Genomic DNA, 24,119 nt, shown 5'->3' on the forward strand with positions numbered 1-24,119 from the left:
TCAATTAATAAATAAATGTGAAAATCGTAATTTTTAAACACAAATAATAGTCTCGCTACCTACTTTTGAAACAGCCAAGTAGAGTGGTTGTTCAGTCTGGCTGCCATTTATTATTTGTGAAAATATTTTGAAGTTATTGTTAAGTTATAGGTTGATATGTTTGGGTTGTCTAGCATCTCATCCATTTTTGGTGGTGATTGTGCAAGACATTTCTCATTTCCCATTTTGGAAACAATATTTTCAGCTGTTGTTGCTCCATAGATGCCTATGTATCAACATTACCTGGAGCTGTCAACATTATGTGTGAAAATACATTAAAATTACATAAAATGTTTTTTTTCTTCTGTGCAGTTGATATTTTCTCAATTCAGTGTGGGACTATTTTCATTTGATTTTCAAGATGCTAATTCAAATTTTTGAGTTACAGCATCAAGTTATGAACATTGAGTTACAGAAATGATCACTCCCATATTTCAGAAACAATGACCAAATTGTAACTTGATGTTCAATTAATAGTTAAAAGAACTTCATCTTACGGGCAATATACATTTTTGTTTAGTAACTCGAATTCTCATTAACTGTTAACCAAACTATGAGTTGTTTTGTCAAGCTGAATTGCTTTGATACTTGATATGTAGAACTGTACATGTAGCTTGAGTGGAGTTTTGTCAGAATTGTTCATTTTGTGACGATATCTCCAGTTATCTATTTTTAATGAATATTTTTGTAATTTTTGGTAAAAAATGCTATTTTCAACTTCTTTTTGAAAACTATTAGCTCAATTGCTTTGACACTTGGAATGTAGGTACCTTGGGTGGACCTCTGTCAGTTCATTTTGAGTTGATATCTTCAATTCTTTATTTTTGGCAAATATTTTTGTCATTTTTGGTAAAAAATGCTATTTTCAACTTCCTCTTGAAAACTACCAGCTTAATTACCTCGATGCTTGGTATATAAGTAGATACAACCATATAAACTGCAATGGCTGGGGTTTAGAACATTGAGCTAACAACAACCACGGCAAATCACTAATATATCATCATATAAAACATTATCAACTTTGTTCTGAGGAAGATGCACTACAAAAACAGTGGAGCTATTTTGTAAAATGTAGTAGTAAGGGTAGAACTGCTATGCAAATTATATTTCCCTTCACCTAGTTTAGAGATGCATGTATACTTTGTAATTGTCTGTTAATTATCAATATCTCGGGAACCACTAATCTAATTCAATACAACTGGGTATATAGCTGCATAGAAATAATGCTAAACCTGATAAGGTTTTAGTGTAAATCCACTAAATCCAAATTTGTAAATCTATTAGTTGAATTATTGTTGTTGGTTAAGTCATTAAGTCTTTTATATTTTGTTCAACCTATTCTTGCCTGTGGCGAGTGCAGTAATTTGCATATGATAAGATGTGTATTTGATATTGCAGTTAAGTTTACTGTAGCTACATAGAAATAATGCTAAACCTGATAAGGTTTTAGTGGAAATCCACTAAATCCAAATTTGAAAATCTATTAGTTTAATTACTGTGGTTGGTTTGGGTAAATAAGTCTTTTATTTATTTGTTCAATATATTCATGCCTGCAGCAGTATTTATATATGATAAGATGTGTATTTGATTGTTGCGTTACAAGGCACACAATGGGAGTTGTAAAAAAATTGTAGTTTAGTTTACTGTAGGTATTTGTATTTATTTGTGGATGCCTGTATATGTGCATCTGTTGTACAAATATCTCAAAAACCAATCATTAGATTTCAATCGTGATTTGTGATAATGCTTTGCATATTACAAGCTACTTATATGAACCAAATTTTCCAGGTCATAAGCCCAGTGGCCTCAACATGTAAAATCAAGGAAAATAAAGGGTGGGCCAGTGGACCACCTCAGAAAGGATGAACATTTTGGGTGTTTAACATTGCAACAATGTTTAATACCCTAATAAAATATCCAAATTACATCCTTCATTTACCATGATGGGGGGAATATTACGTTTGTTTTGAGAGAAAAAAAAATGTAAGGAGTTTGGTCATCATTGATTTCCACAACACATTTACAATGAAAAAATAAACAATTCACAGAAATATGCACATTTTATTACAATTTGATTTACATACCATCTGAATTGACGGTGTAACAGTCAAAGTCAAGATCTTTTATTATCTTTGTTATCAAATGTTTTTGAGTAAAATGTTTAATAAAATTTATAAAGTAAAATCTATTACAACTTTAATTTTGAAAATAAAACTTTATTTCCCTATTCCCCAATGACATACCATATATTTTTGGCTTATTTTTTGTGTAACCGCAAGCACTACCTACCAGGTGTATATTACTGTAACACTTCAGATGTGTCAATACAAACAGTACAAGTAGCATCACAAGGTGAGTAGATCAAAACATAATAGCAGATATGGCTATACAATACAGCTCAACTTACCTACAGGTAAAGGTAGACCAGGTGTATATTACTGTAATACTTCAGATGTGTCAATACAAACAGTACAAGTAGCATCACAAGGTGAGTAGATCAAACCATAACAGCAGATATGGCTATACAATACAGCTCAACTTACCTACAGATACAGGTAGACCAGGTGTATATTACTGTAACACTTCAGATGTGTCAATACAAACAGTACAAGTATCATCACAAGGTGAGTAGATCAAACCATAACAGCAGATATGGCTATACAATACAGCTCAACTTACCTACAGATACAGGTAGACCAGGTGTATATTACTGTAACACTTCAGATGTGTCAATACAAACACTACAAGTAGCATTACAAGGTGAGTAGATCAAACCATAACAGCAGATATGGCTATACAATACAGCTCAACTTACCTACAGGTACAGGTAGACTGGGTGTATATTACTGTAATACTTCAGATGTGTCAATACAAACAGTACAAGTAGCATTACAAGGTGAGTAGATCAAACCATAACAGCAGATATGCCTTTACAATACGCCTCAACTTACCTACAGGTACAGGTATACCAGGTGTATATTACTGTAATACTTCAGATGTGTCAATACAAACAGTACAAGTATCATCACAAGGTGAGTAGATCAAACCATAACAGCAGATATGGCTATACAATACAGCTCAACTTACCTACAGATACAGGTAGACCAGGTGTATATTACTGTAACACTTCAGATGTGTCAATACAAACACTACAAGTAGCATTACAAGGTGAGTAGATCAAACCATAACAGCAGATATGGCTATACAATACAGCTCAACTTACCTACAGGTACAGATAGACTGGGTGTATATTACTGTAACACTTCAGATGTGTCAATACAAACACTACAAGTAGCATTACAAGGTGAGTAGATCAAACCATAACAGCAGATATGGCTATACAATACAGCTCAACTTACCTACAGGTACAGGTAGACTGGGTGTATATTACTGTAATACTTCAGATGTGTCAATACAAACAGTACAAGTAGCATTACAAGGTGAGTAGATCAAACCATAACAGCAGATATGCCTTTACAATACGCCTCAACTTACCTACAGGTACAGGTATACCAGGTGTATATTACTGTAATACTTCAGATGTGTCAATACAAACAGTACAAGTATCATCACAAGGTGAGTAGATCAAACCATAACAGCAGATATGGCTATACAATACAGCTCAACTTACCTACAGATACAGGTAGACCAGGTGTATATTACTGTAACACTTCAGATGTGTCAATACAAACACTACAAGTAGCATTACAAGGTGAGTAGATCAAACCATAACAGCAGATATGGCTATACAATACAGCTCAACTTACCTACAGGTACAGGTAGACTGGGTGTATATTACTGTAACACTTCAGATGTGTCAATACAAACACTACAAGTAGCATTACAAGGTGAGTAGATCAAACCATAACATCAGATATGGCTATACAATACAGCTCAACTTACCTACAGGTACAGGTAGACTGGGTGTATATTACTGTAACACTTCAGATGTGTCAATACAAACACTACAAGTAGCATTACAAGGTGAGTAGATCAAACCATAACAGCAGATATGGCTATACAATACAGCTCAACTTACCTACAGGTACAGGTATACCAGGTGTATATTACTGTAATACTTCAGATGTGTCAATACAAACAGTACAAGTAGCATCGCAAGGTGAGTAGATCAAACCATAACAGCAGATATGGCTATACAATCCAGCTTAACTTACCTACAGGTACAGGTATACTAGGTGTATATTACTGTTACAGTAATACTTCAGATGTGTCAATACAAACAGTACAAGTAGCATCACAAGGTGAGTAGATCAAACCATAACAGCAGATATGGCTATACAATACAGCTCAACTTACCTACAGGTACAGGTAGACCAGGTGTATATTACTGTAATACTTCAGATGTGTCAATACAAACAGTACAAGTAGCATCACAAGGTGAGTAGATCAAACCATAACAGAAGATATGGCTATACAATACAGCTCAACTTACCTACAGATACAGGTAGTCCAGGTGTATATTACTGTAATACTTCAGATGTGTCAATACAAACAGTACAAGTAGCATCGCAAGGTGAGTAGATCAAACCATAACAGCAGATATGGCTATACAATCCAGCTTAACTTACCTACAGGTACAGGTAGACCAGGTGTATATTACTGTAACACTTCAGATGTGTCAATACAAACAGTACAAGTAGCATACCAAGGTGAGTAGATCAAACCATAACAGCAGATATGGCTATACAATACAGCTCAACTTACTTACAGGTACAGGTAGATCAGGTGTATATTACTGTAATACTTCAGATGTGTCAATACAAACAGTACAAGTAGCATTACAAGGTGAGTAGATCAAACCATAACAGCAGATATGGCTATACAATACAGCTCAACTTACCTACAGGTACATATGTACAGGTAGACCAGGTGTATATTACTGTAATGCTTCAGATGTGTCAATACAAACAGTACAAGTAACATCACAAGGTGAGTAGATCCAACCATAACAGCAGATATGGCTATACAATCCAGCTTAACTTACCTACAGGTACAGGTAGACCAGGTGTATATTACTGTAACACTTCAGATGTGTCAATACAAACAGTACAAGTAGCATACCAAGGTGAGTAGATCAAACCATAACAGCAGATATGGCTATACAATACAGCTCAACTTACTTACAGGTACAGGTAGATCAGGTGTATATTACTGTAATACTTCAGATGTGTCAATACAAACAGTACAAGTAGCATTACAAGGTGAGTAGATCAAACCATAACAGCAGATATGGCTATACAATACAGCTCAACTTACCTACAGGTACATTTGTACAGGTAGACCAGGTGTATATTACTGTAATGCTTCAGATGTGTCAATACAAACAGTACAAGTAACATCACAAGGTGAGTAGATCCAACCATAACAGCAGATATGGCTATACAATACAGCTCAACTTACCTACAGGTACATTTGTACAGGTAGACCAGGTGTATATTACTGTAATACTTCAGATGTGTCAATACAAACAGTACAAGTAGCATCGCAAGGTGAGTAGATCAAACCATAACAGCAGATATGGCTATACAATACAGCTCAACTTACCTACAGGTACAGGTAGACCAGGTGTATATAACTGTAATACTTCAGATGTGTCAATACAAACAGTACAAGTAACATCACCAGGTGAGTAGATCCAACCATAACAGCAGATATGACTATACAATACAGCTCAACTTACCTTCAGGTACAGGTAGACCAGGTGTATATTACTGTAATACTTCAGATGTGTCAATACAAACAGTACAAGTAACATCACAAGGTGAGTAGATCCAACCATAACAGCAGATATGGCTATACAATCCAGCTTAACTTACCTACAGGTACAGGTAGACCAGGTGTATATTACTGTAACACTTCAGATGTGTCAATACAAACAGTACAAGTAGCATACCAAGGTGAGTAGATCAAACCATAACAGCAGATATGGCTATACAATACAGCTCAACTTACTTACAGGTACAGGTAGATCAGGTGTATATTACTGTAATACTTCAGATGTGTCAATACAAACAGTACAAGTAGCATTACAAGGTGAGTAGATCAAACCATAACAGCAGATATGGCTATACAATACAGCTCAACTTACCTACAGGTACATTTGTACAGGTAGACCAGGTGTATATTACTGTAATGCTTCAGATGTGTCAATACAAACAGTACAAGTAACATCACAAGGTGAGTAGATCCAACCATAACAGCAGATATGGCTATACAATACAGCTCAACTTACCTACAGGTACATTTGTACAGGTAGACCAGGTGTATATTACTGTAATACTTCAGATGTGTCAATACAAACAGTACAAGTAGCATCGCAAGGTGAGTAGATCAAACCATAACAGCAGATATGGCTATACAATACAGCTCAACTTACCTACAGGTACAGGTAGACCAGGTGTATATAACTGTAATACTTCAGATGTGTCAATACAAACAGTACAAGTAACATCACCAGGTGAGTAGATCCAACCATAACAGCAGATATGACTATACAATACAGCTCAACTTACCTTCAGGTACAGGTAGACCAGGTGTATATTACTGTAATACTTCAGATGTGTCAATACAAACACTACAAGTAGCATCACAAGGTGAGTAGATCAAACCATAACAGCAGATATGACTATACAGACAGTACAGTACAGCTCAACTTACCTACAGGTACAGGTAGACCAGGTGTATATTATTGTAATACTTCAGATGTGTCAATACAAACACTACAAGTAGCATCACAAGGTGAGTAGATCAAACCATAACAGCAGATATGACTATACAGACAGTACAGTACAGCTCAACTTACCTACAGGTACAGGTAGACTGGGTGTATATTATTGTAATACTTCAGATGTGTCAATACAAACACTACAAGTAACATCACAAGGTGAGTAGATCAAACCATAACAGCAGATATGACTATACAGACAGTACAGTACAGCTCAACTTACCTACAGGTACAGGTAGACCAGGTGTATATTAACAAAACAACCAACCAACCCGTATATCAAACACCAATATTATACTCTTAAAAAGCATTATACAAAACTTATAAAATATAAAAAAAGAGAATATAAAAACATGTTGGTGTCCAAACTTGAACATATGGACAGTGCCAACCAAAATGAGTACTGGTCTGTGCTGAAAAGCCTACGTAATCAAAAGACCAAAAATCAAGACACAACAATATCCGGAAAAAATTGGATTGATCATTTTTCAAAACTCTATAATAAAACAAACATTAAAAATCATGAGTTACAAAATAATCTTATAGAAAAAGAAATGCGACAAATTCCCAACCAATATCTAAACTCAAATATCACATACAAAGAAATTCTTAGCGCTGTTAGCAAACTAAAAAACAATAAATCAGCTGCTGATGACAGCATTGCCAATGAAATGTTGAAAACCAAAAATAAGTTAATGATAAGATGTTTACAGAAACTTTTCAACTGTATTCTAGATAGTGGAAAATTTCCTGCAACCTGGAAATCTACGATTCTTGTTCCACTACACAAATCAGGCGACAAATTAAATCTTGGTAATTATAGAGCTATTGCATTAACAAGTTGTCTCTCAAAACTATTTACTGGCATAATGAATCAAAGATTGACCACATACTTGGAAGAAAATAATTTATTTACCGACATGCAGTTTGACTTTAGGAAAGACAGGAGAACGACAGACGCAATTTTCCTGTTAAAAACAGCAGTTGAAAAAACAATTTATAATAAAAATAAAAGCAGCAGTTCTGGAAGACGGTTATACACATGTTTTGTTGACTTTAGAAAGGCTTTCGACAGCATCTGGAGGGATGCACTCTTTCTGAAGTTACAAAACAGTGGTATCACGGGGAACTTTTATGAAATAATAAAATCTATGTATAAGGATATTAAATATAAAATTAAATTGTCAGAGGGTATAACTGATGGATTTCAGTCTACCTGTGGAGTTAAGCAAGGCTGCAATTTATCACCAACTTTATTTAACATTTTTCTGAACGATCTGCCAGAATTATTTGGGGATCAAATTGATAAACCAGTTCTAATGGGCGAGAAACCTATAAATTGCATCCAATATGCAGATGACCTTGCACTTATTTCAGAAACGGAAGACGGCCTACAAAGCTGTCTGAACAAATTAAATGACTATTGTATAAATTGGAATTTAGAAGTAAACGTAAAGAAAACTAAAGTCATGGTATTTAATTGCAGCAACAGACTGATTAAAAACATGAATTTTAAAATCAACAACCAAGACATAACAGCTGTTAGCGAGTTTTGCTATTTAGGGGCAATATTTACTCCAAATGGGAAATTTAAAACAAACTTATCTATGTTAAAAAATAAATCAATGAAGGCTCTTTTCAGCATCAGACAAACAGTCTTAAACCACAAAATAATTTCACCAGCACTTAGTTTGAAAATTTTCGACCAATTAATTTCACCTATACTCATGTATGGTGCAGAAATCTGGGCCAATGAAATCACAACTGACAGTAACAGTTTAGAGCAAGTTTGCAGTCATTTTTACAGGTTTATCCTAGGAGTGAGTAAAATGACGCCAATTAGTGGTTTGAAAGCAGAACTTGGTAGGTTACCAGTAAAATTAAAAATTAATTTGGCTCAAATTAAATACTGCCATAGACTATATAGTCTGCCAGATAATCACATTTTAAAATTAGCCCTGGATGAAATGATAAAAATTAATTCAAACTGGGTAAGGACTATTAATGCTACACTGGGACATGATCTAATTAAAATAAAAAATGATCACAATATGGAAAATTGGAATCAAATACTAAAAAAAGTAAAACTCAGACTATCTGAGTTTTATATTCAAAGATGGAGAGAAAAACTAAATTTCAGTGAAACCAATGAAAATAGGGGAACAAAACTGAGAACATACAAACTATTCAAAGTAAGCTATAATATGGAAAATTATTTGCAAAACATTTCAAATTTCAGTCTCAGGAAAATGCTTTCAAAATTCCGTCTGAGTGACCACAACTTAGAAATAGAATTAGGTAGAAGAACAAAGCCCAAAATAGAATTAGAAAATAGACACTGTAATAAATGTAACACTAAAGCATTAGGAGATGAAAAACATTTCCTGCTATTTTGTACTGGCTATATAGAACAAAGAAAAAAACTGTTTGATGAGTGTTCAATAAATATTTACACAATGGATGTGAATTCCATATTTAAAAAGATTATGGAGAATAATATAGCTTTAGCAAAATACTTAAAGAGCACAATTTTTTAAAACCACAGAAAGTAATTAATTTATTTTATTTTACTAACATTTTATTTTTTATCTCTTATGTATTGTATGTATTTATGTTCCTTACCATACAAAAACCCTCTGAAGGTTTTTTAGTAGTGTAATAAAGTTATTATTATTATTATTATTATTGTAATACTTCAGATGTGTCAATACAAACACTACAAGTAGCATCACAAGGTGAGTAGATCAAACCATAACAGCAGATATGACTATACAGACAGTACAGTACAGCTCAACTTACCTACAGGTACAGGTAGACCAGGTGTATATTATTGTAATACTTCAGATGTGTCAATACAAACACTACAAGTAACATCACAAAGTGAGTAGATCAAACCATAACAGCAGATATGACTATACAGACAGTACAGTACAGCTCAACTTACCTACAGGTACAGGTAGACCAGGTGTATATTATTGTAATACTTCAGATGTGTCAATACAAACACTACAAGTAGCATCACAAGGTGAGTAGATCAAACCATAACAGCAGATATGGTTATACAGTACAACTCAACTTACCTACAGGTACAGGTAGACCAGGTGTATATTACTGTAATACTTCAGATGTGTTAATACAAACAGTACAGGTAGCATCATAAGGTGAGTAGATTAAACCATAACAGCAGATATGGCTATACAATGCAGCTCAACTTACCTACAGGTACAGGTAGACCAGGTGTATATTACTGTTAGTAATACTTCAGATGTGTCAATACAAACAGTACAAGTAACATCACAAGGTGAGTAGATCCAACCATAACAGCAGATATGGCTATACAATACAGCTCAACTTACCTACAGGTACATTTGTACAGGTAGACCAGGTGTATATTACTGTAATACTTCAGATGTGTCAATACAAACACTACAAGTAGCATCGCAAGGTGAGTAGATCAAACCATAACAGCAGATATGGCTATACAATACAGCTCAACTTACCTACAGGTAGACCAGGTGTATATAACTGTAATACTTCAGATGTGTCAATACAAACAGTACAAGTAACATCACAAGGTGAGTAGATCCAACCATAACAGCAGATATGGCTATACAATACAGCTCAACTTACCTACAGGTACAGGTAGACCAGGTGTATATTACTGTAATACTTCAGATGTGTCAATACAAACACTACAAGTATCATCACAAGGTGAGTAGATCAAACCATAACAGCAGATATGACTATACAGACAGTACAGTACAGCTCAACTTACCTACAGGTACAGGTAGACCAGGTGTATATTATTGTAATACTTCAGATGTGTCAATACAAACACTACAAGTAACATCACAAAGTGAGTAGATCAAACCATAACAGCAGATATGACTATACAGACAGTACAGTACAGCTCAACTTACCTACAGGTACAGGTAGACCAGGTGTATATTATTGTAATACTTCAGATGTGTCAATACAAACACTACAAGTAGCATCACAAGGTGAGTAGATCAAACCATAACAGAAGATATGGCTATACAATACAGCTCAACTTACCTACATGTACAGGTAGACCAGGTGTATATTACTGTAATACTTCAGATGTGTCAATACAAACACTACAAGTAGCATCACAAGGTGAGTAGATCAAACCATAACAGCAGATATGGTTATACAGTACAACTCAACTTACCTACAGGTACAGGTAGACCAGGTGTATATTACTGTAATACTTCAGATGTGTCAATACAAACAGTACAGGTAGCATCATAAGGTGAGTAGATTAAACCATAACAACAGATATGGCTATACAATACAGCACAACTTACCTACAGGTACAGGTAGACCAGGTGTATATTACTGTAATATTTCAGATGTGTCAATGCAAACAGTACAAGTAGCATCACAAGGTGAGTAGATCAAACCTTAACAGCAGATATGGCTATATAATACAGCTCAACTTACCTACAGGTACAGGTAGACCAGGTGTATATTACTGTAACACTTCATATGTGTCAATACAAACACTACAAGTAGCATTACAAGGTGAGTAGATCAAACCATAACAGCAGGTATGGCTATACAATACAGCTCATCTTACCTGCAGGTACAGGTAGACCAGGTGTATATTACTGTAATACTTCAGATGTGTCAATACAAACAGTACAAGTAACATCACAAGGTGAGTAGATCAAACCATAACAGTAGATATGGCTATACAATACAGCACAACTTACCTACAGGTACAGGTAAACCAGGTGTATATTACTGTAACACTTCAGATGTGTCAATACAAACAGTACAAGTAGCATCACAAGGTGAGTAGATCAAACCATAACAGCAGATATGGCTATACAATACAGCGCAACTCAACTACAAGTACAGGTATACCAGGTGTATATAACTGTAATACTTCAGATGTTTCAATACAAACAGTACAAGTAACATCACAAGGTGAGTAGATCAAGCCATAACACCAGATATGACTATACAATACAGCGCAACTCAACTACAAGTACAGGTATACCAGGTGTATATTACTGTAACACTTCAGATGTGTCAATACAAACAGTACAAGTAGCATCACAAGGTGAGTAGATCAAACCATAACAGCAGATATGGCTATACAATACAGCGCAACTCAACTACAAGTACAGGTATACCAGGTGTATATAACTGTAATACTTCAGATGTGTCAATACAAACAGTACATGTAGCATCACAAGGTGAGTAGATCAAACCATAACAGCTGATACAATACAGCTCAACTTACATACAAGTATAGGTAAACCAGGTGTATATTACTGTAATACTTCAGATGTGTTAATACAAACAGTACAAGTAGCATAGCTAGGTGGGTAGATCAAACCATGAAAACAGGTATGGCTATACAATACAGCTCAACTTAGCTACAGGTAAAGGTGGACTAGGTGTATATTACAGTAATACAATGTACTTCAGATGTGTCAATACAAACAGTACAAGTAGCATCACAGGGTGAGTAGATCAAACCATAACAGCAGATATGGCTATACAATAGCTCTGTGTCAGAGGTCGGTCTTGGGTTTTTTTGTTTGCGTAAATTATGACATACTTCAAAAAATTGCTTAATATTTTGATTCACATGTCATTCGTAAATATGTACTATTATAACTCATGATGATTGAAAACTCTTATATTATTAATGTATCCAGTTCATTCCATATGATGCTTGAATTGTAATTTAAAATAAATTATTGTATTTTTTAGTTCATGCTCAAACTTTCTGTGTATAACATGGCATGGAAATTATTTTATTCCATAAAATTATAGAATTATGCATTGCAATAATACATATGCTGCGTCACATTTAGAAATTACTCGCCATACACTTCTGCTGGGGATTTCAGTCACATATCACAACACATCGTAGCAGTGCCATTTTCAGCAAAAAGTGAACTTTAATTGTTTTTACTCACAATATAAATGATGTAAATATAAATAAGCTTGTGGCAGGAAAAATAATGTTTCAAAATAATACAATTAGATCATAACATTTCCACAGCCAGTGCCAACATCCTCAGCTGTTGTCTTTGGTGAACATTTTGTTGAAAGGTTGAAAGTTTGTCGCCACCATGTGGATGCCATGAGACATGATGCATAGGTTCATGTCTTTGATTGGATTGACCTGGTGTCAAAAATTAATGTGTACAATCGAAATTCATCCGTTGTGTAAAAAAAAAAAAATTCAATTTGTATGCTTAATTCATGCATTCATAAGGTGAATTAATAGTTTTTTATGGTATTACGGTGTCAAATGTCAAATTTATCAATAAAAGTTAGTTATAAAAATATTGTTAATGGGGAAAGAACAACAGGAATATCAGGTTTGTATACATTTTTAGTCCTCGTTCGAACGAAGTCCGAAAACTGGGACTATTAATTTGGGTTTGTTCCCGTCGGTCCGTACGTCCGGAGCTATATCTTGGACACCCATTGACGGATGACTGGCGGCCATTTTGGATGTAAAATTTGTTATTTCTGATACCTAAATGTGTTTGCAGCAGTTTCTCGGAGATGACTGGGCCGATTTTGGATCAAAGTTGGTATGATGATCATCCATATTCGGTTGTCGGTGCAAGTAATTTTTTTTTCTAAATCCGAACAAATACGACCGCCTGGCGGCCATTTTGGTTTTTCATGGTACCCATGCTACTTTCTCTTGAATGCAATGAAAGTTTCTCTTAAATATTGTACAAAGATAGTATACCAAGGGATACATTTGTACCAACATTATTTTTGTGATTCAATTCAATATGGCTGACCGACGCCCAAATTTCCTGTAAAAGTGTTAAATCTTCATTTTTTACATGTTCAGAACTGTTTCTTAGAGATGACTAGGCTGATTTGGATCAAAGTTGGTATGATGATCATACATATTGGGTTATAGGTGCAAGTTATATTTTTTTGTGATTGGAACAAATATGGCCGGCTGGTGGCCATTTTGTTTTTCATGGTACCCATGCCTACTTTCCCATGAATGTATTGTACAAAAACAGTATACCAATAGATACATCAACATGAACATTATTTTTGTAATTTGATTCAATATGACTGCCCAATATCCAATTCTCATGTAAAAGCACTAAATCATAATTTTTTACAAATCCATCTCATTAATGGTTTCAATCTAGTCTCAATGACTTCATTAGCATCAAAATGATATGTCAGATTACAAAATTTTGGACGGGGAGTCGGGGACTGTGTCATTAACAATGACATGTTATTATATGTATTCGTTATTTCTAGTATGAAAATTTATTTAGCCACACATCGTCATTCATCAAAATGTATCATATTAGCAAAGTTTAAACATACAAATTTTACTAGTTAAAACATCAATTTCTGAGTTCAAACACTTGTTTCCACATAATTGTTGCACAGTCAGTTTTTCCTAGTTGTGTGTACAGCCCAATGAAATTAAATGGGATATGCAAACACCAACACTGTTGTATTGCCCAGTTAAAACACATGCGTCATTCAGTCCGGTACCAACTACTTATTACAATATTTAACTCACAGTAGCCTGCATCATTGCTGTGTACGCATTGTAGCCTACATCTTTGCTGTGTACTCACAATTGCCTACAACATTGCTGTGTATAATAAGTACAGAAGGAGAGGGGGTTGTGAAATTTTCAATGATTTGTGAGGTTTTACAGTAAATTCCATCTTCTTTTTATTTTTTGCAGCTGAAATAAAGCCAGAGAGTCAAACCAAGACAGTGAGTTGGGGAGATGATGTAACATTGACAATGACCACATCAAAAACTGGATTGAACTGGAAACATAATGGTTTGGATATAGAAGCATGGAATGGACAAAGTAGTATTACTATTACATCAGCTAAACCATCAGATGCTGGAATTTATGAATGTTATACTACTGAACAGCAACGAGAAAATGGAAAGAATGGTTTTATGAGACTTATTGTTAGACGTAAGTTTATTTTGTTTTACATTACATTAAGTCAGTCATTTTTACCAAATTGATCAAAATCTGATATGGGGATTGTTGTGTTGACGTCTCTCTGGCAGTTAAGGTAGAATCCTACTCACAAATGCAAATACTTGATAAATTGTACTCCCAGGCAATATAATGATATTGACTTTAAAAAAGTTGGGAGTCACCGGCCTAAGTTTTGAAAAAATGATGGTTATATTTAGCCAGTATAATAAAGCATTTACCATATAGGTTTTTATGGCATATATATTATGCCACATCGTAAATATTGGCCTGGTTAAAAAATTATTAATTGTTAATGATATGGTACATTTTGTTGACCTGAATTATTTCAAAATTATTTTAAAAAGTGTCAAAAATGCAATATTTTTTTTAACTTTGTGTTCTATGAAAAATATTAGGACAAATTTTTCGAAATATGTCACTGTAACACACAGAAAAATGGTATTTTATTCTGCCATTGAACAATAGCTTAATGATTTTACATTGTCATGTGATTTATGACCAATTTTGACCAAAATTATGAGTAGGCTTCTACCTTGAGCACACACAACAATGTAGAGTGCTGTTTTAAGTGAACTTGAATATGAAAAAAACATTACAGATATCATTGACATTGAATGTTTGCATGCAACCGAAAACATTCATTTACTATTTCAACAAGTTGAATTTTATCTGCAAAAACCAATAAATTGATATTTTGTATGTTATTATAATCATGACTGTATACTGATCAACATTTGGGCGCTAGGTTTTGAAGCCAGCAGTCCCCCATAATATGACCCCTTCTCCAAACAGTTGTCTAGGACATTAATTTGTAAAATACAGCATTATATGCACACACAAGTACATGTATATTGTCATTTGAGCAAATACAGCTGAATTTGGCAGCCACCTTTGTGAAACATAATGGGCATGGCTAAAACGCTTTTGTCACCTACATTTTTATGTGTTAGAATTTTAAAATTAAAAATAATGAACCATATTTTTAGCTCTGCTTTCCACAGCACGAAGCTTTACTCATGGTATGACTGTCTATGGTCATCAACTTTTCATAAATGACATTTCCACTTGAAAATTATTTGATCTATTAGTAACGTATGTGCTTTAATATGTGCATTGACTCGTGATTCAGTATACAACACATACTAGTTTTGGTTTATCTGTGCTTTTATTGGAAATTTAGCAAATTTGGTGTGTTTGTGGCTTAGAGTGATCTCGTTTTGATCAAAAACAAGAGCTTGTGCTTTGACTTGTGTGTGTGTGTGTGTGTGTGTGTGTGTGTGTGTGTGTGTGTGTGTGTGTGTGTGTGTGTGTGTGTGTGTGCTTTTGTGTGTGCATTTCCATCTGTATCTTGGACAGGCCTGGTCTGATCACATTCAAACAAATACATCCTCTATCTTGGGCAACATATATATGTCCATTTGGTTCATGATCTGATTCAAGATTGTTGAAAGGTTGCCATTTTTGTGCTGAAAATTCATCAAAATCAGGCATTTTTTTGCCATTCCAGAACCTTTCAAGTATTTTGTTCAAACTTGGTACCAAATCAGACATTATAGGACCTTGATGCGCACCATTTTGTTTCTCAGACAAGATTCAAAATGACCGACTGGCTGCCATTATGTTTTATCAAATGCTGTTCCAAGGCCATACCTCTGACATGTCTTTACTTATCATGTTCAAAGTTTACATATAAATTATACATGGCACACATATGCACATTTATTTATTTGACAATTTGATTCATGATATCTGAATGGTGGACATTTTAATCAAAGAAAGCTTAAAAAGAACTCCCATGTGCAGAGAGTTTTACCGTAAAGGCATATTAATAATTCCAGATTTAAGATTAGCCTTTCAGACAAGAAGCTTGGCAACTGCTATCTGTCTGCTATTTAAAGTGCACAACTTGATAACAATGTGATATCCATAAATCTGATTTTACATCTGTGGTTTTATTCCAATATGGTTAAAATAAAATCAAGTTTGGGCTTTTTTTAAAATTTGTGTTTAATTATTTATTTTTATTATACATTTTCTTTTACTTTAAATTATTTTATTTTAATAGTAAATCTTTCAAATTGATGTTCAATTAGCATTGGCTCATATTTTTTGACCTCTTAGCCCATGCTACTGTTTATGACGATTGATGATTGGAGCTCTGCGCTAATGTAACTATTGTAGTGTTTACTTTACTTTAAGGCCACTTTAATCTTACTGGAATCAGTTACTATAGATTCATGTTATGGGATCATGGCATGTGCCAAAATTTTTTCGTGTTTGCAGAGGAATTACACACTTGCGATCACATTATTCAGGATTCACTAAACCAGTGTTATTTGACCAGTTGCAGCAACACATTAATAAGTGTTGCTGACAATGTTCTGCATTAATTACTACAGCATCTGATCAGATCTAGCTGCAGTATATGCTCTCTTAAATTCACCACCAAGGGCTAGATTTTGCTTCGCGTTGAGTGTTCGAACAGCTAATCTTTCAGTAATGACTCTATTGGGATCAAGGTAAAACATTTGTTGGCATGTTCTTTTTACACACGCCGAGAGTAAGGACCCAGACAGTATGTGCAAAGATTTGTAATATAAATACTACTAGTGAAAGGTTTTCTGCAAATTTTGTGTAAAATAGGAATGTAGTATTAAGTTTACTTACCAGAAATACATGTCACACATAATGTTCTAATTATTACAGGTTGTCCTAATGGTAAATATGGTGATACATGTCTACTTAACTGTCCTACATGTCATAGTGGTGGTATATGTAATTCAGACACTGGAGAATGTATATGTCCACCAGGATTTAAAGGAGATGACTGTAATACAGGTAAGACATATTTAAGTTAATCTTTTAGTTGTGTATGCATGCTTACGTGAATGACCAAGTTGTCTTCCGTGGTCAAAATAGGTTGTATTAGAAATAAAGTATATTATTATTCAAATATGGCTGAAATATCAGTTGTAGAAATAAATGGACCAAATAAAGACATTTATACTGCTGATACTTATAACCAGATGTTAGTAATATGCTCACTAAGATTTGTCAATTCTATAAGTGTAGTAAACCAACATGTGCCAATTATACTTTTGGCTATTATTTTATTTTACTTACCTACATATATCTCTGCACTATTATTTGGAAACTTTTATAAAATTCATGTTGTAACATTCTATACATGTACTACAATGTATGTATAGTAGTATATACATGTATAATTATTTTAAAATGTTTTAGACAAAATTAAACCTATTCCTACTTGCCCCCCCCCAAAAAAAAAAACTGATTGCATTCATACTTGGTACACATTTGATAAACTTAGTATTACACATACTTTTTCAATTCCCTGATTCATGTACATTAAAGGAGTATATTATTTATGGTAATAAACACCTGTTTAGCCGTTTTTGGTTGAAAAAATAATGAAGATATGTGCCACTTTGTAACTCAGAAATGTTTTGATTGATTTTCAACATCCAGACATATGTTAATTTTGGTTTTTGGATCTTCTCATGTTAAGTATGGTTTTGAGTCAAAAAGTGTAATCTTTAAAAAAGGATGAAAATTTGTGCCACATAACTCTGAATCACTGATTGATTTTCATGAAATTCTACAAACTTTAAGGTGTATCACCAAAATGTACAGATCTGACGATACTAAGTATGGCTTTTTAGTCAAAAAGGACTGAAAATGTCTGCTGCATCATCATCATCATCATAGTGTATACTTACTGCGTTATACCTAATTAAACAAGCCATGCATGGCACAGTACCAGTCAGTTATCAAATTTAAGATATATAGTTTTGTTTATAGTAATATAGTTGGAACATAAACATGTCAGAAGTATGGATCCAGAATTAATGCTTGATTATGACATTAAAATGATTGACATCTTGTATCTGATTGTCAAACAAGTACTTTTCCATATTGAGAAATGTTGCTCTGGAACAGCATTAATTAAAACAAAATGGCCACTGGTTGACCATTTTGAATATCTTTAACAAATATATATATTTGAACATAATCAGTCAAAGCATCGCATGAAGATATGGCTCTAGAAGTGCATTCATTAAAACAAAATGACCGCCAGTCAGCCATTTTGAATTCGGAAAATAAAATAACGTGCATCAGGAACCCATAATGTCTAATGTATGTACCAAGTCTGAACAAAATCCATCCGTAAACTTCAAGATCTAGTTCTGAAATGCCAGAAATGCTTGATTTTTGATGATTTTTTTGAGCACAAAAAATGGCTGCCATTTGGTTATTTTGAATCAGATAGTCAAACCAGATTATCTATATATTTATATCATGATCATGTATAATGAATATATGGAATTTGAACATAATCAGTCAGAGCATGGCAGAGATATGGCACTAGAACTGCATTCATTAAAATAAAATGACCGCCAGTCGGCCATTTTAAATCAGACCGTGAAACAAATTGATGTGCATATATATAATATTATGTATGATGTACATGTATGTGTGAATGTGATTGTTCCTGGCACGTATAAGATACAGGTCTGGACGCACAGAAGCACAAAGCTCAAGCCATAAGTCCACGTTTTCGTACTGCATCAAAATGTGGCCTAATAAAGTTTTAATAATAATAACAAAGGTATTATTCCTTATAAGGCTAAGGGGCGATATACCCCTGTAACCCAGAATTGTAATTGCATATACCAGAGTACGACATGGTGGAAGTGTGTACAAATCATTTGCTATCAGAGTAGTCGCTGGGTTAGTATGGCTTGTTAGCTTGTGTATATATCTGGTAGCGTCGCTTATGTGTGGGCTTTGAATATGAACACAATATTAAGCACCATTTGTTGACAAACCTCATTGATGGTGCTGAATGTCACTTTATGAAACGTAAATTGCAATTGACCTCACTGTGATGATGCATTGGTTGTGGAATACGGAAAAAGGGACCAAAGCATGCGTACTGCATAGTACCCTTTGTATCATTTAACTAGGTTATGACATAGACATATCATGAGAATATTATTTGAAAGTGCAATTATTAATAGAAAGTATTTATTATGAAATGCCTGAATCACTTACCGGTATATTCGGTCTTGACCCCCCACTGCTATTTTGAATACTGTACTTGCTTTCTATCTTACTAAACTGGTCACAAAATTTAACAACTGTTTCTGGATTTTACACTGTAGTTTGCATGAGTGTAGGTAAGCCTAAATAGGTTTTGATTGTGTACAGCGCCACCAGTGGCTGTTCACAGCTCCATGCATTTAGTCTATTAACCTAGCCTGGTGTCTACGTGAACCTGTTTCAAAATTGATTGTCATCCTTGAACCCCTCAGTCATTCAAGATGGTTATTGCATGATCTATTGATCAGTACTACAAACACGATTTTTGGAAGTCCTGGAACTCAAGAATGCATACCTACACATACCAATGAATCCAGCAAGCCAACCTCTGTTTTGGTTTGTGGTAGAAGGAACAGTTTGAGTACTTTTGTTCTGCTTCCAGTACAACATGAGGGAGCAGCGGATCCTGTGCTCAGTGCACACTGAAAGCGAACACTGGCGTCCAGGGGTACTCAATTTATACTCTTTCACTATTGTGTATTAAATGTTGGCATTGGACTCACACTGTGTCTTAATTGGAAATTTGGCTTGGGGTGACTGAAGTGCCTGCAGCTTTGTTTCTTCGGACTCAAACCATTTTGTCTAACATAGAAAAATATCTAACTTAACATGGGATGTGGCTAAGCTTTTTTTTTAACTGCGCATATGTCTATGCATGTGCAACACAAATCTTGAGGTAAACATTTGAGGTCAGGTTTTTAAATTCCTGTACAAGTATGTTTTGTAATAAAAACGTCAAATTTGTGTTTTTGCGCAAGAGATTGTACAGTTAGATGGCAGTTACAAATGTGTAACAAGCGATGAAACAGTGTATGATGCTAATGACGATCTTTCCTACCACAGTCGAGCCATCCATCCAACGACATCCATCATCAAGAAGAAGTAGTGATGTCTCGATCCTTGTAAAAAAAAATTGCATCAACGATGATAGTTTTTCTATACAGAACAATGTACAATTTTTGTGATTGGAGGGCGGGTCGTCGTTTCAACGTGTTCACTAATTAATCGTGTGTATACAGACAGCAGACACAGAGAGGAAGGAAAGACAATATGATTACCAGTCTGGGATATTAATTGGTGTTTATATGGACAGGAAGTACTTAAAATCAAGTGCAAATATGTTTGAAATTTTTTTGTCTTGATATTTATTTGAAAGGTCATGCAACAATGATAGGTGAATGTCACAAGGTTCCAAAATACATATGTAATTTCAGATCATAGTAATGTAATTATTATAAAATTAATTCCATGAAACATGCAAATTTGCAATGATAAATATAACCTGGGCAGAATAATCCCAGCAACGAATTGTGTTGAGTATGTGGGACGTCGATTCCCCACTCAAGGTGAAATGCACGTACGTCTGCTAATTTTAAGTGGAGTAATAAGGACGCCACCAATGTCAACGAACCAACTAATTGCTTACTGAAAAAAATCTACATGCTAATTGTCTGTTATGCTAATTCATGCATGGTATTTAATGAATGGAAAATCTATTGTCAACGTCTTTCCTGCCACGCAGTTGCTGAGTGTGCACATCATTTGTACGTCGGAAGGCCCGGCTCTATTATCCTTTGTTAAGAAATCGCCATGGATGCAGTCTTCTAGTGGATGTCACCAATGGTTCTGCGAGCTGAGTACATTTCCTAGGAACTGACGCATTACTCTAAACCACATTGCCAAGAAGCCTTTGGTTTGTCGAGTGTAACCGGTTCAATGCTCCGTTGCCAGCTCGAATAGGGCGTGTCCATCTCCACTTCAACAGCGTGCACAGCAGGTCTACGCTTCCACATGAACTGTACTGTCGACATGGTATGCATAATGATTATTTCAGAATTATTTTAGAGTCGTAGTGTGTTATTTTGTTCAATGCTTTGTTGGGTTTCATACATTTGCCAACGCTTTGTTGGTTTTCATACTTTAGCCAACTGTGGTATGAACGGTTCACTTAGTTGAAACACCAAATAGTTTTGTTAAATTTTACATATTTTTCTTACTTTTGGCTCTACATACTCCAGTCACTTGTCACTCGTGACTGGAGCTTGAAGCTGTGTGTATATATCAGTTGTTCCGTATATGCCCGCTTTGTATTATTCCTCTTTTATTTATAGTTGTGTTATTAAATATTGAGTTGAAAGTTAATGCATCTTCGTGTTGTCATTGCGAATGTGTGTGTCGAATTCGTGTACATTTCCAAACCTGGTCACCCCAATAATGGGTAAAGAACCCACAACACAAGGCAAGGTCGTTTTGGTCCTTATTTGGCTACCATTATTAATTAACTGAAAACAAGCCTTGTGACATTTGATGGCAGCGGTGGGATAGATTGGCATACAATTTGCATCAAAAGTGGCAAATGTGCAGTCTATCAACAATATTTGGAAAAACATACTTAAAATATTGAGGTTGACCACTTTTCGTATTGAATATCACGAATTGGCACTACACGAGCAGTGACTAACATTACGGCGGCTCTGTTGGTTCCTAACCCTTATATGCAGTTTAGGTTAGTTCAATTTTTTACGGTTTAGTTGACTTATAGTTCAAATATTCTGTTTATTTCTGGCCTTGGAGGTGTTGGTCTTTGTCCCACAGGTATTATTCCCAGTTTTGCTCGAATATGGGCCATGAATTAGAATTGGCGGAAGTTAGAAAGTTGAGGGAAATAGCAAAAGAGTTAGGTTATCATGATGAACCCGAGATAGTTAAATATGTTAGGGACAGAATAACTGCAACACAGGCTAGGGAACGGGAAGAAAGGTTAGAAAAGAGGGCAGAGGAGAAAGAGAAGGCACAAAAAGAACTTGACATGAAAGCAGCCCAGGCTGAAAAGAAATTGGCATATGAACATCAAATTGAACTTGAAAAATTAGCAATGGAGGAGAGGGAAAGGGAGAGACAACACAATATGCAGGTTAACCCAGGAGGGAATGTGAAACCCAAGCTTGAAACCACTGTTAACACTAAATACCCTAGGTTACCCGAGTATAAAGATGGGGAAGATATGGATGCCTTTATAAATAGGTTTGAAACATTTGCAACTGTAAATCAATGGCCAAAAGAGGGTTGGGGAGTTAATTTCTGTGCCCTACTTACTGGTAAAGCGTTGACAATTTATAATACTTTGTCAAAAGAGGATGCCCAGAAGTGGCAAATTATTTAACAAACTCTTTTATTGGCTTTATATGATTTGACTGAGGTGGGCTTTCGAACGAAATTCAGACAAGAAAGACCCGGCAAGTTAGAATCTGCCAAGCAGTTTGTGGTGCGTTTGAAGAACTATTTAAAACGTTGGGTCGAGTTGTCAGGGGTTGATAATACAGTTGAGGGGTTTGTAGATTTAATTTTGTGTGAACAATACTATACTACTTGCAATTCGGATTTGGCAGTGTTTCTGCGTGAACACTCTCTTAAAAACATACACGAAGTGGCCGAATTGGCCGATAAACATAGAGAAGCTAGACAGTACGTGTCAAATAAATCGTATAACCCCCCTCCCAAACAGAATGTGCCTAAGAATCTTCCTCAGTCAGGTAGTACCCCACAGGCGGTGTGAACAGTAGGTAGGAATAATAAGCAAAGGTTATGTCACAGATGTGGCAAACCAGGGCATTTTATACACGCGTGTAGGTCTAGATTCACGGCCTCAGGCCATTCCATAATTAATACGGCTTCCATGTTAGAAATATCTGAACGTCAGCCTATGTCTGTTTCGGAAAAACAGACAGTGGCTACATGTATTTGTTTGCCCAAAGAACCATGTATCCATGAACAAAATAACAAATTGGAACTGAAGTGTGGGCGCATAGTCCCGGTAATTAGCATGTCTAGTGTTAATCACCTATGTAGTGTAGAACCGGAAATGCCGGTCGTTGAGGGCGTGGTTAACGACAAGGTCGTTAGAGTCCTTCGAGACTCGGGTTGTAGCAGGGTTGTGAAACTGATTTAGTTAAACCCAGCCAACTTACAGGTGAGGTACGTACTTGCATATTAAAGGATGGGTCGTACAGAAAAGCTCCTGTAGCAGCATTAGATATTGAAACACCCTATTATGTAGGCCAAGTGAAAGCTGTATGCATGAAGGCGCCAGTTTTTGACTTGATAATTGGAAATATTCCCGGGGCCAGAAAGCCTGGTGATCCTGATACCACCCAGAGCAGAGGTGGAGGTGAACTCGCCCAGTGTAGAGGTGAGGGTGTAACCACC

At 35.2% G+C, this 24,119-nt stretch overlaps 1 protein-coding gene across 3 annotated transcripts in view; it reads left to right on the forward strand.

Moving 5' to 3' along the window:
* Positions 1-24,119, forward strand: part of LOC100375402 (receptor-type tyrosine-protein phosphatase mu-like) — a 112,209-nt gene that overhangs the window by 13,278 nt on the left and 74,812 nt on the right. For all 3 annotated transcript variants that reach the window (XM_085503360.1, XM_085503361.1, XM_085503362.1), the window contains 2 exons: positions 14,514-14,759; positions 17,496-17,627. In XM_085503360.1, coding sequence (XP_085359486.1) covers positions 14,514-14,759; positions 17,496-17,627 — 378 coding nt within the window. The remainder of the gene's footprint in view (positions 1-14,513; positions 14,760-17,495; positions 17,628-24,119) is intronic.

The sequence above is a fragment of the Saccoglossus kowalevskii genome, chromosome 9 (assembly GCF_978046115.1).
Source record: "Saccoglossus kowalevskii chromosome 9, keSacKowa6.1, whole genome shotgun sequence".
NCBI lineage: Eukaryota > Metazoa > Hemichordata > Enteropneusta > Harrimaniidae > Saccoglossus > Saccoglossus kowalevskii.